Source organism: Mustela nigripes, chromosome 11, assembly GCF_022355385.1.
Source record: "Mustela nigripes isolate SB6536 chromosome 11, MUSNIG.SB6536, whole genome shotgun sequence".
In the NCBI taxonomy this organism is placed as follows: domain Eukaryota; kingdom Metazoa; phylum Chordata; class Mammalia; order Carnivora; family Mustelidae; genus Mustela; species Mustela nigripes.
The window spans coordinates 15851363-15862024 of record NC_081567.1 but is presented as its reverse complement, the minus strand read 5'-3'; the positions used below and the strand labels follow the sequence as shown (position 1 = coordinate 15862024).

The window sequence follows — 10662 nt, the reverse complement described above, 5'->3', positions numbered from 1 at the left end:
CCAATACCCTGTGTCTTCCCACAGCCATAGAGCCCCAGAATGAGGAAGCTGATGAGAATTATAACTCAGTCAACACAAGGATGAGAAAGACACAGGTGGGTTGTTAGTCCCAGAACTAAGACATTTCACATCATTAGATGGATCATTAGCTGGTTTTCAAATGGGGAAACTGAGGTTGAAAGAGAGAAAGGACTCACCCAATACCCTGTGTCTTCCCACAGCCATAGAGCCCCAGAATGAGGAAGCTGATGAGAATTATAACTCAGTCAACACAAGGATGAGAAAGACACAGGTGGGTTGTTAGTCCCAGAACTAAGACATTTCACATCATTAGATGGATCATTAGCTGGTTTTCAAATGGGGAAACTGAGGTTGAAAGAGAGAAAGGACTCACCCAAGGTCAAGACTCCCGACTCCCAGTCTACTTAACAATCTGTCACCTTCGCCATTCGGTGACAAGTTGCTGGGTCCCCAGATATGATCTGAGCTTGACTGTGGAACGCATGCTTTCTAGAAACCAAGGTGGGAGGTCAGGCTTGAATAGGTGACAGAGACATCACTCAGATAGGGTTTGGTAGCTAATATCCCTGCCCGGGGAAGAAGGGGGAACAGTCATAAGTAACTGGGGGTTTCCTGCCCACGTGACAGGGACAGCCTCTGCCCCATGGGCAGAATTCAAGAAGTCAGCAAGAGGAACTTCCTGGAGGAGGAAGGTCACGGACTCAAATCTTAGCAAGGAGATTTGAGGCAATCCAACTGCCCCGCTCTGGGTTCACAGTGAGGAGTTACTTGGACTTCCTGGAGGTCAGAGTTGGAGCAGGAAGGCCCAGAGCTCAGCAAGTCCCCTAGATTGAAGATAGAGCCGTTTGGGCAGCCTGCAGGGGTGCAGCTGAGGGCAGGAGAGCAGATAGGTCTCTGGGGAAGGTGCTCCAAAGATTGAACACATTGAAGGTGGCCGGGGAAAGGCAAGATGAGAGAACATCTCATAGGGAGCCTGTGGCGGTCCCTGGTGCGAGAGGCTGAGGGCCCAGATGGACCCTGTCCCAAGTGCAGCAAGTGGACTGCCCTCCGGGTATACTAGCCCACCTTTGGTCTGAGCAGTGAGGCTGGTGTTCAGCAAGTATTCACAGGTGTTTATGAGCTGTTTGTTTTAGCTGTTTGGGATACAGCAGTGAACCCAGGAGCCCTATCCTCATGGAGCTTCTGTTCTGGTGGGGAGAGACAAACACGTCGATAAATATGTACATTATTTTAGAACATAGTTAAGTACTCCGGGAAAGAAACGAGGAGAAGAGGGATGGAGTGTGCCGGGAGAGGGCGGGCTGCAGTGTTAGTAAGGTAGAGACGAGTTCGTTCCGTCGGTGATCTCCGCGGGGCGTGAGCGTGCTAGACCCGGGGAGCAGCGAATGCAAAGTCTGCGGTGGGGTGGCTTTCGTGGAGGCAGGAGCAGCCCGCTGCTCAGAGGGGACGTGGGGAAGGGAGGGTCACGCAGGCCCAGAAAGGGCTTTGGCTTTTCACTTGGAGAGAATGGTGCTGCGGCGGCAGGCACCTAGAACAGCCTGTGCTGTCCTCGTGGGGGTGTCGAAGCCAAATCCTTCCGGGGTGCCCAGCCTCGATTCTCTCCCGTCAGCATGGGGTCCTGTCCCAGCAATTCGTGGAGCTCATCAACAAGTGCAACCTGACGCAGTCCGAGTACCGGGAGAAGAACGTGGAGCGGATCCGGAGGCAGCTGAAGATCAGTGAGTCGGGGTGTGTGGCCCGCAGTCAGGTCACCCGATGCAGCTCTGAGCCTGGCTTTTCCCCTTCACAGCAAATGCCGGGATGGTGTCGGATGAGGAGCTGGAGCAGATGCTGGACAGTGGGCAAAGCGAGGTGTTTGTGTCCAATGTGAGTGGCCACAGCTTCGCCTCCCCCTTCGGGATGCTTGTCTTCTCCGAGGCCTGGCCCCTTCTGGTTGAGGGAATACGGAGGCCCAGAGGGGAATGAATTAGCAGGCTTAGTGTCACGTGTCAGGGCCCCAGCCCCGGTTCCAAGTCCCAGGGCTGCCCGAGAGCTCAACGGGAACTTCGGACCTGCTGCCAGGTTCCCTGTGACCCGTCTGTCCATTGCTGTCCACTCCCCAGATACTGAAGGACACACAGGTGACTCGACAGGCCCTCAATGAGATCTCGGCACGACACAGTGAGATCCAGCAGCTTGAACGCAGTATCCGTGAACTTCATGAGATCTTCACTTTTCTGGCTACCGAAGTGGAGATGCAGGTGGGCCCCCGAGACAGCCGACTGGGCTTGGCCTGAGACCATGTTCAGTCAGAACCCCTGCCGTGACTGCCCGCCCATCTCCACCCTCAAGCCTCTCTCTCTGAAGCTTTCGTCCCCCATCTCCCCCAGGCTGGCCCTCACTCCTGAGCGCCTGCCTCCGCAGGTCTGGATGAGGCCGGGTGGGAGGTGGTGTTCTTTTGTGGCCCTTGGCTGAATGGCTGAGGGTAAGCTTCCGGCTCTGTCCTGGGGGAGCTCACTCTCCAGTGCCTCAGCCAATAGCCTCGTGCAGCTGCGAGTCGCGGGGAAGGGACTCCATTCAGTAGAACCAGGACCTGAAGGCTGGCGGTGCCATGAGGAGGCAGGGGTGGGGAGGGCTTCACAGCTGTTGAGAGGCAGGCCTAGAAGAATGGGCAAATTCAGACAGATGTCCGAGGGGACAAAAGTCCACACTCTGTGAAAAGGTATGGGCCTCTTAAGGCACTTGGTCCTAAGTCACAAAGGAAGGTTGTAGCACGTAAGGGAGCAGGGCAGAAGGGGCCACAGGATAAGAGGGAGCCCGGAAGCCCCCCTCAGGCACGTGAACTTTTGTGGTCCTGCCCCGCACCTTGTTAGTGCTGTTTGCTGCCAGAAAATGGCCTTCAGGCGGCTGGGGCGCACAAGCAGAGGAGGTGCCGGCCCTCGGCCCCCAGTCATGCCTTCCTGCCTGAAGCACGCGCCCCTCTGAGCAGGGGGAGATGATCGACCGGATCGAGAAGAACATCCTGAGCTCCGCGGACTATGTGGAACGCGGGCAGGAGCACGTCAAGATTGCCCTGGAGAACCAGAAGAAGGCCCGGAAGGCGAGCATCCCCTCCCGCCCCACCCCTCCCCGCCTCACCCTTCCCCTCCCGCCCCACCCCTCCCTTCCTCTTCCCTCCCCTCATCCCCGACCCTGCTAGCCTCCCCCCCCCAACCCCAGTGAGTGTCCCTGAACTCCTCTCCCACAGAAGAAAGTCTTGATCGCCATCTGTGTTTCTGTCACTGTCGTCATTCTGGCGGTCATCATTGGTATCGCCACATTGGTGTGAGCACGTCGCACATTCTTGGTGAGCTCCTGCGGGCTGCCCCCAGCCTGCCGCGCCCCCGGCCCCGGCCTCGCCTCCTTCCCTAAGACTCTCTTCTCCCTCCTTGCCTTGCAGGCGCTAACAGCCCAGAGACCCGGGTCTGCCCTCGCTCAGCGCAGAGACCCGGGTCTGCCCTCGCTACAGCCCAGAGACCCGGGTCTGCCCTCGCTACAGCCCAGAGACCCGGGTCTGCCCTCGCTCAGCGCAGCTGAGGGGGGAGGGCAGGACAGAGCCTCCCACTGGGCCTGTGCAGAGGGGCAGATGGTTCTCCTGGGGTCGGCAGCCACTCATTCTTGGGGGCTTCCCGAGCCAGGCCACCATGCCTGCGGGAAGGCCTGCGGCATCCTGTTCGGCTGGGACACATGGTTTTGTAAGAAATTAAAAAAAAAAAAAAAGTGCTTGGAGCCTGCCCTGTGCTTGTGTGTTCCTGGAAGGGGCGGCCCACGGCCTTCAGGTGTCTAGCTCCCCTTTTCCTGGCCATCCTTGGAGCCAGGCCCAGCCCAGAGAGACTCCGATCAGACTGGTAGGTGCTGTGACCGCAGAAACTGGCCCGGCCCTTCTACTCTCCCACGGGAGCAGGTGGGACAGGCACGGACACATGCCCCTGTCTGGCTTACACTGCCCTTGGGTAAAGACTACTGGGAGTCCCTAAGCCAGAGCAGTGAAGCTGGGCCAAGCCAGCCTGGGCCAGGGGAGATATGTGTGGGCACTGGTGGGCATCGGAGACCAGGGAGAGGCACCCTGAGTCATGGAGGCTGATACAGTCAACAGGGAAAGGCCCATCTCAGAATGGGTGACGTTTGGACGGAGTACTGAGGAGGAGCCAGTTACAAGGAAGAAGCAGGGGAGAGTTACAGGCAGAGGAGAGCCGCCCTGTACCCAGAGAAAGGCCACATCAGAGTGTGGCCTGGAGAGCCAGGGACTCCGGATCAAGCCCTCGTTACTAAGCGGCTATCTGGCTGAAGCAGTAGAGGAGCCTGAAGAGCCTGAGCCCTGGTTTCTCTGAGGCACCTAAGCTCCAGACCCCAACTCTCCCTGTCGAAGAGTCCCAAGTCCCGCAGCCTGGTGTCCAGAGCTGGGCGTCCCTTCCCCAGACGCCGGGTTTCAGGGGAAAGCGAGCTCCCAGCCCTGAAGTCCGGCTGGAGTGAGGCGGCGCTGACCCCAAGCCTCGGTGTGGGGGCCAGCCACCCTGACCCATCCCACTTCCATCCCTCAGGTCCCTGCTGCTGCTGCGTCGCTGCGGCTCCGACCTGCCCTTGCGCAGCCCGTGTGGCCTGCAGGACCGCTCGCTTCTGGGGCGGGGGTAACGCGAGCCCGAGAAGGGCGGTCTTGCCCTTGGTCTTGTCCTGGTGCAGTCTCGGACCCTGCCCCCGGGACCCGGCCTGGGGAGGAGCCGGGGGGCGGGACTAGGCCCCCAGGACCCCGGCCGGCTGTGCCTCGGTCCACCTGGGTACCCGCCTGCAGCGCCTCCCAGTGACCCTAGACAGACTCCGGCTTGGCCGTTGCTAGGCGCGTGCGCCGGGTTCCAGCCTCGGCGGGGCCCCGGGCGTGGGGGCGTGGCCTGGCCGCAACTGGAAAACGATTGGCCCGCGGAACTAAATGTTTTTCCTAAGGAGCATTGGGATTGGTCAGGAGGACGCCCAGGGACCGCCCGGGGGAGGAATCAAACCACGACAAGCCTTCGGCAGATATGGGCGGGGCCTCAGTGAGTCCTCGGTCACCCTCTAAAGTGATTGGGTCACGGGGCGGGGCTTGACCAAACCTCTGAATGAGGGGAGGGGCGCAGGCTTGAGAGAGGCTGACCAGGATGGGCGAGTCGGGTCCCTCTCCCCAGCCCCCGGACTTGGCAGCTGCTCGGGTCTGGGAGGGTAGCCACGCCTTGGTCCTGCCCGAGATCGTGGGTCCTGAATCCAGGTGAAGCCCTAGACACATCAGCAAAGAGCTCCCCGTTCTCGCCAGTGTGCAAGCACGACCTGGATGTCCACTCGGTGCGAAACCGCGGGGCCAGACGGATCTTGGCCCTGTAGAAGACCAGTCTGGATACGGGGCCTCCGGGCTTCCCTAATTCTCCATCTCTTCCCCTGTGGCCTGCATCTTCCGCGGAATCCTGTCCTCGCGGTCGCCTTTGTCCACCCCTCATCTTTCTCCTTCGGAGGAAAACTGCACAACTCGTCGGCACCTACTGGGACCTGATAGAGACGATCAGATCTGTGACGAGACAGAGTCACATCGACGCACCTGAGGGTCAGTGTGTGGTATGTGACTTGGGATTGGCTTTGCTGGACGGCGTCCCCCCTGAAAGCCCGCCTACGTGTCTGTCTCCCCCAGGAAGTGGTCCAGAACCTCCTGACAAACATAACTAGATGGCCGAGTGAGGCCTTGGATGCCAGGCCTAGTAGTTTGAACTTTTCCTGTGGGCTAGGGGACACATGGAAGGTTTTTGAACAGGTGAGTGGCAAGTTTGGGGCAGACTTAGCAGTCAGGTGGACCTGTGCACTGGACATTTCACAGCCTCTCCCGCATATACCCTTTCCCTGGGGGGAACTGACCTGAATGAGGGGTTAAGGGCAGGTTTTGCACTGAAATCTTCTCTTGGGGGCTGTCACCCCAACTTTCAGAGAACAGGGTCTTTTTGGATGTGGTTTTTCCAAATCCATCTTGCATCATAACTTTTCAGCTGTAGCTCTCCCTGCTTATTGCCTCATTCACTCAGTATTTTATGGTTCAAATTACCAGGAAAAATAACATACAAATTGTCTAGCCGGGTCAAGACTTTACCCTTGACCATGATGTATGTGAAGTGTTTATGTGGCACAAAACACTGCAGCAGAGTGTCCATCAAGGGGGAGTGGACGGGCTCAATGACCGACATTTCTTGTGCAACCCTGTGATAGACTGTATTATTGTTCCCAATATATACTGCCCTTCCTACTGGACCACTCACTATAGGGTTGTATCCATTCGTGCCCCACTTAGAGTAGGGTTGGCTCTATGTCTTGCTTTGGCCAATGGATTGTGAGTAGAAATGTAAAGTGTCACTTTCAGATAGAAGCTTTAAGTATCAGTGAGTAGGCTGGCGGTTTGCCTTTTCTTTTCCCGTTTGCTGCAAACCACCGATATTTGGAGACTAGTTGTTGCCACATCAGAATAAGTCTAAACCAACTGTCACAGAGCTAGTACCCAGAAGTGGGGCGCTACCACATTAATAAATGAACCTGAATTATGTGCCATTGGCTTTGGAGCTGGACAGCAGCTGATGAGGAAACCATCAGCAGAAGTTGGAAAGATGGTGACGTGTTAGGCTGTGGTGAAGCATTTGGTTAAACCGTAAGCTGGAAATAAGTAAGAATATAAATCATGTCCAAATGAGCTTGGGCCTTTAGGGAAAAAGGAATTTAAGAAAGAATATCAGCAGCATGACTTGATTGCTTTGGGGACGCATTTGACAGATTACGGTAAGAAAGAGAGAACTCTGAAAATAATGGGCTAGTTTTTAAGCAGAAATGGAAGAGAGTATAGAAGGTCCAGGCAGGTGATCTATATTTTTAAGCAATGAAAGATAGAGTTGACAAAGCCCTTAAGCTGAAAAGTTTGAGTGAAATCCATCTTTGTGGCAAGGGTCTTAATCAAGTGTATGGCTTTCATGCCTTTTGTAGAAACCTCTGAATTGATCAAAGTGGTTCCAAATAAAGGCTTTCAGTTAGTGGAGGTGATTCAGAAAAGAGAGATTAAGAGTACAACTCTCCCAGAGGAGTTAGTAGGCTTCATTTGCTTACAATTAACTCTAAAGAGAGAGGCATGTCTGAAAAGAATTGTGGGTTTGGCAGTTAGCCCATAGAACTGACTGGATTCAAATAGATAAGAAGCTTCTTTCCTTCCTCACAAAAGCCACTAGCTTGGATTTTCAAAAGACCATGAGTGTTCAAGATCTTGAGAGCTCCCAAATTTCTATGAACATGAAGGAGACAGAAAGCTACTTTGCCTCTGAAGGGCATAACCTCCAATGTTTTCTCAGATGTGGCCAAGGAGAATAAATGGGAAAGAATGAGCTACTCTATGGGAACCAGGGAACTAGCTCCAGGAAGCAATCCCACCCCCAGGTAAAGGTGGGGGGCCTTGAACATCTGCAGTTACCATGGATCAGTAAGTTGCTGTGTGTCTCCCAAACACTCCCAAATAGTGTTTACTGCTATTATCCCTTCCCTGTTCCACTCCAGATGTTGGATGTGCATGAGGAAGTGGGGGCCGAGATAACTGGTGATGGTGGTGGTGGTGGTGATGGTGATGATGATGGTGGTGGTGATGGTGATGATGATGGTGGTGGTGGTGGTGGTGGTGGTGGTGGTGGTGGTGGTGATGATGGTGGTGGTGGTGGTGGTGATGATGATGGTGGTGATGATGGTGGTGGTGGTGGTGGTGGTGATGATGGTGGTGGTGGTGATGGTGGTGGTGGTGGTGGTGGTGATGGTTTTGGTTCATAGGTCTCTGGATCAAGAGAAGCTACCTCTGGACCTGCTATGACACTACTAGTGGTCCTGGACTTGAGCATGATGCCATGATTAGATGGGTCATTTGGGTGGTCTCCCTGGGGAAGGATATGTATATATCTTGCATGTAGAAAAAACACAAAGGCCATATTTGTGACAAAGAAGGCAGACTAGGAAGATTTCACAATTGTTCAAAACCTTGCTGTGGGGCCCACCATATGAGATTATATTTCCCTACCCCACAGACATCAGCTTTGGGGATGTGGCTTGCTTCAGGCCAAGGAACTCGAGTAGGAGTAACTGTACCACTTCCAAGAGGAAGCTTTAAAAGCCATCACAGGGCCTGACGCCTTTCTTCTCTTCTTTGTCTTAAGATTGAAGAATTCCAGATTGAGGCCGTTCCTTCAGACTAGATTCCGATTCTGGAATGAAGATGAAGTAGAACAGAGCCACAGCTGTCCCATGGAGGACATTGGTTCACAACATCCTCAGAAGCTTCCCAAGTGAAACCTGAAACCAGCCCCTGTACACAGAGCACAGGGAGAGACTGAACAAAGAGGCAGGCCACCGCAGATCAACACATGGTGGGGTTAAGAAGCAAGGGGACCTACATGCCACCAGACACGTAGATCTCTGCACCTCCCACCAAATCTTAAAAATCTATATAGAGGGCTTGGGGTGCCTGGCTGGCTTAGGCAGTAGAGCGTGTGACTTCTGATCTCAGGGTCATGAGTTCAAGCTCCATGTTGGGCATGGAGCCTACTTTAAAAAAAAGTTTTTGTAGAGGCCTTCACTGGGTTCAGTCATGTCTACCATGCAGATGGTCTCGACAACACAGTATGCTCTCAAGGCTGCATCCTTGGGGCAGCGTCTAGGGGCAGAGAAGTCAAGCCAAATGGACATTCCAAGGACAAGGGAGGGGTATGAGGAGCCTTTGATTACAGGGGAGGGGGGGTGCTGCTCACAGGTCAACTGGCAGTCATATCCTTTTGATGACCTGATGAGCTCCCCCAAGAGAGGACATGGAATATCAGTGAGAAAAACACATTTGTTGTGAACCACTGAAATTTTGGGATGGTTGTTACTGCCGCATAATTTGATCCTAGTTGATGGATAAAAGCTCTCCATGTTGCAGAGACTCCGTTCAGTTCTCCTGTCCTTTTTTAATTTTTAATTTTTTAAAAAGTATTTTATTTATTTATTTGACAGAGAGAGAGATCACAAGCAGGCAGAGAGGCAGGCAGAGAGAGAGGGAGAAGCAGGCTCCCGGCTGAGCAGAGAGCCTGACTTGGGGCTCGATCCCAGGACCCTGGGATCAGGACCTGAGCCGAAGGCAGAGGCTTAACCCTCTGAGCCACCCAGGCGCCCCATCCTATACTTTTTTTGAAGAAATATTTTATTTATTTATTTATTTATTTGAGAGAGAGGGAGAGAGAGTGAGCGAGCGCACAGAAGGAGAGTGTGCGGAAGAAGCAGGCTCCCCGCTGAACAGAGAGCCTTACGCAGGGCTCGATCCCAGAACCCTGACATCGTGACCTGAGCCGAAGGCTGATGCCTAACCCACTGAGCCCCCCGGCGCCCCGTAGTTCTCCTCCCCTGTCGTGGAGACAGTCAGCATACCAAACTGAGCTGAGGTAGTTCTCTGAGGTCTGAGGCTTGCTCCTTGTTTAGGGATATTTACCCTCCGATGCAGTGAGCCTTGCTGGTTCTTGGCAGCCTGTGGCAGCTGCTTATGTGACCTAGAAAAACGTCTGGGCGATGGGGCTCAGACCTTCCACCATCAGCTTGGTGCCTGGCAAATGTCAACCTCACATATATCCCAAGACATATCTTAGGATAGACCATATATATCCTGAGCCCACAATGGTGCTATTACAATGGACTTGTCCAAAAGGAAAAAAAAGTAAAACTGAAACTTGCCTTAATTACAAAGATGTCTGCCCTTCCAGGAAGCCCCAACATAATGGATAGTAAGTGGCAATTTGTACTTTTGCTTATGGGTACATCTGCATGGAACAGAGAACCAAACTAACCATGGCTTATGCAAGGTAGGAGTTTATTTCTCTCTTGTATAAAAGTCCAGATTAGTATGGTGGGTCTTTGCGTGAAGTTATCAGGACCAAAGCATAATAATTAAAAAATAATAACAAATTATTTGTTTAAGATTTTACTTGTTTATTTGACAGAGGGAGAACAAGCAGGGGCATGGCCGTCGAGGCAGAGGGAGAAGCAGGCTCCCTGCTCAGGGGCCCGATATGGAGCTTGATCCCAGGACCCTGGAATTGTGACCCCAGCCAAAGGCAGATGTTTCAGTGACTGAGCCACCCTCGTGCTCCAGTAATAAATTCTTTTGTCTTGTTGCTGTTCCATCCCTGGGATACTGCCCTCCCCCACATAGTCTAAGAGGGTCCACCAGCACTTCCACAGCTGCGCCCTTGTGAAGCAGGAAGTGAAGGGGACGGCTTGCCCTTTACCCTAAATTGCAGACCCAGAATTTCTGCTCTAATCCTATTGGCTAGAATGTAGTCACATGGCCAAGAAATAGACTCTTCCCCTGGGCAGGCTTTTTGTCCACCAAAAGTTCTAGGGGAACTGGGAAATTATTCCCAGGAAACAAGCTAACTTGGGAAGGGTGACTATTGGGGGACAGTCCACAGTTACAGCACATACTACCAGCGCTCACCCCTCCCAATTGTATTAGCCTCCTGTTACTCCTGTTACAAAGTCCCACACACGTAGTGGTAAAACAACATGCATTTATTCTTTTACAGCTCCAGAGATCAGAAATCCACAACTAGTTTCAGTGGGTAA

The 10662-nt window shown here is 53.5% G+C and overlaps 1 protein-coding gene and 1 long non-coding RNA gene across 3 annotated transcripts in view; both read left to right on the top strand.

The window, feature by feature from the left end:
* STX4 (syntaxin 4) overlaps positions 1–3762 on the top strand; it is a 5316-nt gene extending 1554 nt beyond the window's left edge. The window contains exons 5-11 of the mRNA XM_059414851.1: positions 25–95; positions 1631–1739; positions 1811–1887; positions 2124–2261; positions 2990–3100; positions 3248–3346; positions 3440–3762. Of these exons, the coding sequence (XP_059270834.1) occupies positions 25–95; positions 1631–1739; positions 1811–1887; positions 2124–2261; positions 2990–3100; positions 3248–3328 (587 nt within the window). The 3' untranslated portion in view covers positions 3329–3346; positions 3440–3762. The remainder of the gene's footprint in view (positions 1–24; positions 96–1630; positions 1740–1810; positions 1888–2123; positions 2262–2989; positions 3101–3247; positions 3347–3439) is intronic.
* An 858-nt stretch (positions 3763–4620) lies between these two features.
* On the top strand, positions 4621–9970 carry LOC132027176 (uncharacterized). 2 transcript variants are annotated; one of them, XR_009407075.1, is made up of 3 exons: positions 4621–5812; positions 7380–7464; positions 8226–9970. It is a non-coding gene; the product is annotated as an uncharacterized LOC132027176 (long non-coding RNA). The 2 variants fall into 2 exon arrangements; XR_009407076.1 differs by having other exon boundaries at positions 7380–7507.
* Positions 9971–10662: the final 692 nt, after the last annotated feature.